General features: G+C 39.4%; 1 protein-coding gene across 1 annotated transcript; it reads right to left on the bottom strand.

Moving 5' to 3' along the window:
• Nucleotides 1-445: 445 nt before the first annotated feature.
• On the bottom strand, nt 446-2,492 carry LOC123166893 (dirigent protein 5). The gene is made up of 3 exons (XM_044584705.1): nt 2,050-2,492; nt 1,644-1,836; nt 446-734 (listed from the first exon to the last, which is right to left on the bottom strand). The coding sequence occupies exons 1-3, from the start codon at nt 2,427-2,429 to the stop codon at nt 729-731; spliced, it is 579 nt and encodes a 192-aa protein (XP_044440640.1). The 5' UTR covers nt 2,430-2,492; the 3' UTR covers nt 446-728.
• Between the last annotated feature and the right edge of the window lie 837 nt (nt 2,493-3,329).

Genomic DNA, 3,329 nt, shown 5'->3' with positions numbered 1-3,329 from the left:
TTATATGCGATCTTGTTTCTCTCCTCTTTATTAATCAAGTTTGCTAGCATGTTGTGTCCCTAGGACTTTTTGAAAAAGACTCTCAAGGAGGTGCTTCTAAGGACTTTTAGCAAAAAGTCTCAAAAAAGTCCCACCCTGTTTGGTTTACTAGGGACTTTTTCTAGTCCCAACACAAAAAGGCCCCTGGAACCAAACACCCCCTTAGTTTCTCTACAACTGAAAACGAGCCACAATATGTGCACAGTTTCTGTTTAAAGACATTGTTTCCATCTTATTAGGGCCCTTGATGTAAAATGCTTCTTGGATAAACACTGTTAAGTGTATGAACGATAGTTGTCTTGTGTTCCTTGATTTATTACGCTTTATGTATTCATATATTATATATTTATATGCCCGTGGCATGATTATACACAGAAATCATAATACAATTCTTTGGGGACAACAGTTTCTCAAACAAACAAGCTTCACTATTTTGCAAAGCATATCCAAGACATTACATAGATACCAACAAACAGATGGGTTGACATGGATTAAGGACTGGACATCCACCATGCTATAAACCCACATCTTATTTTGAATGAAAGATAGAAAGAGGGTATGCTAATGCATACTCTCGTGACACAAGCGGACCACATTAACGATCCATCACGCCGCAAGAAACTGTGCAAATACATTGTTTCCATCAAATTCCTCACGCCGGCTTTATTTTCCAACAAACGAGCTGCGCCTCAAGCCTGTAGAAAAATAAGTGAAAACATGGCTTGTGTCATGTCATGTGTGCGTACATAAAGCTTTGTTACTTGATATGCAACCCACTACAAATTAAATGTGTAAAAAATGCATTTTTGTTAGTTAAACATGACTAATCTTCTATATCTAAATAGCTAGCATCGACTAACCTATTTCTCTCAACATGCAAGCATGTCACATCAGCATGGATCATATAATGGAAAAGGTCCACCTTAGCATGCAATCATGCATAGGATAAAACCCACCCCAACGTGCAAACATGCATGCGAATTTTCATTATATTATGGTGGTTTTTTTAAAATTATTTACAAATATGCAATAATCAAACACAATTAATCATATGTATTTTCAGTTTTAGGTCTAGGCTACGAAGTTACGATGGTGTGCATGCATGGTGTGGTACTGGGAAATGCGCGTGAATGGACGTGCGGATCGGTGCCTCCTCCATGACTCCATCCCTGTAGGTCCACCTCAGTATGCAATCATGCATAGCATAATTAAAACACACCTAAACATGCATGCAAATTTTTATTATATTATGATACATACATACATATATATATATTTATTTAAAATTATTTTCAAACATACAATAATCAAACACAATTAATCATATGTATTTTACTGTTTTAGTTCTAATATTATTTAACCCAAATATCCATTCTCCCCATATTAAATCTCAGTGAAATATATTGCAGAACATACCCACAACAAAGTGAGGGGTATCATCTAGTGTTGTTGAAACTAGAACGTGATTTAATGCATTTGCACTGCATGTGCACAAATTTCTTAATGTATTGCATATTTAGTAGGGCTATCTAATGTCATATTGTTTTCCCTTCAAAAAGTAGAACATTACAATTTGGATACAAACTTATGGGAATTATACTTACAGGTTGTGGAATCGTGTAGCGTACACGGATATTAAGTTCTTTAATACCATCTTCCCAAGTAGAGGCAGGATGCCTTGTGAAACTTATTATACCCTGTGCCATAATGAATTGACCAGTCCCACCGACAATGGACCACTGACCATTTTCCAAACCCGCCGTTATGCCAATCACCTGAAGGGTAGACCCTGCAAACCTGTTTCATGTGCAAGATAGCAAGTTCCGCCACAAGGTTAGAATTGTATGTAGCTTTGAACAAATGTACAACTATTAATATGTGCATGTACACCAGTAAGATGTGTAAAATCCTTAGCTACAAGTATAATAGAGGCAAGCACATAACTTCAATGTCGCGGGCAAAAGAACTCACGAAATATACCGAGATATTCACAAATAGAGAACATATTACCTTCCTTGCTCAAACTCTATGTTATGAGTCATGTACCATCTATTATCCTTGGTTAAACCAGCCTGGACATGCACGCCTTGTGCACGCGCAACAACGGTATCTTTGGAATTTGTTGTCTCAGTAAGAGTCCAGTCATGGACTATCGTCGTCCCAAACCCAAAAGGAAAAGTTGTTGCGGCCAAGGTTTCTTCATTGCGATTTGGCATGTTTGGTCCATCAACAAATTGGTGTAAGAACAAGTGCAAGTTAACCTCGGTCATACAAGGGATCTGACACCCCTGAAGAGGTACAGTCCCATTGTAGGGGTTAGAAGTGGCCTGGATTTGAGGTAGCACGATGACTAGACAAACAAAGACGACCAATGGACTAGCCATGGTCATAATTGTTTGCAAGAAGGGGAAAAGGGAGCTCAGTGAGCTAGTAGAAGGGTGGGAAGTTGTGTCTCCCTGTGTTTTGTGAGAGAATAGGAGGGTAGAGGTGTCGTATATATAGAAAGCTTGGAGTGGTAGTGCCCACCTTGGATGACTTTGTCTTAGACGTTTAATTAGTTTCGGGTTGGCATTCAACACCCTATGCAAGTAGGACTTGAAATCCAACCAAGGATGAACAGGACTGCATACCGATGGCTCACAAGTCCACTGGCAAAATTCATTACATTTTCTGAAATCGATTGTACATCGACTGAATTAAATGTCACAGATCCTTCTGGAAAAACTAACGGTGGGATAGCAGAGACTAGAGGCCACCGTGTCCACAACGTTCTTACTCAAAGTTATATCTATAGGTTACGAACTTACGATGGTGTGGTACTGGGAAGTGCGCGTGAATGGACGTGCAGATCGGTGTCTCCTCCACGACTCCATCCCTCTAGTCTAGGTCGTCATCTTGATGGTTGTTCTGTTCACAGTCACGAATGCATGCCCCGTCTCCATCGTTCACACACTTAACAACGTACATATATACTGCACTTACGTCTATGTATAGTACACTCACGTAAGGTGCATGCATGCATTCGAACCTCAGCCTGGTGGAGCACGTATGCTTGCTGGACTAGGTCATGAATGAGTGCATGGCTCGTCTTGATAGTTCACACAGTGGCACTTTATAACAAGAAAATCTTGATTGCACCACAGAAAAATCAATGGAGTGCACCATTTGATTGTACTACATAGCTGTTCCAAAAATACAGAAGAAATCTAGAGACAGGGCATGGTGATGTTTATTACAAAAATGGTTGCATTGTCAAAATTAAATTCCTTTTTTTAGAAAAGGAGGATGAC

Source organism: Triticum aestivum, chromosome 7D (assembly GCF_018294505.1).
Source record: "Triticum aestivum cultivar Chinese Spring chromosome 7D, IWGSC CS RefSeq v2.1, whole genome shotgun sequence".
Taxonomy (NCBI): domain Eukaryota; kingdom Viridiplantae; phylum Streptophyta; class Magnoliopsida; order Poales; family Poaceae; genus Triticum; species Triticum aestivum.
The sequence above is the reverse complement of the archived record's forward strand: the minus strand, read 5'-3'. Positions and strand labels throughout refer to the sequence as shown.

What these genes read in the sequence shown, in the direction of transcription:
- LOC123166893 (XM_044584705.1), bottom strand. Translation starts at nt 2,429, where the DNA reads ATGACCATGGCTAGTCCATTGGTCGTCTTTGTTTGTCTAGTCATCGTG. An exon ending in ATAGAGTTTGAGCAAGGAAG is followed by an intron (nt 1,837 to 2,049) that starts GTAATATGTTCT and finishes CACATGAAACAG; the next exon opens with GTTTGCAGGGTCTACCCTTC.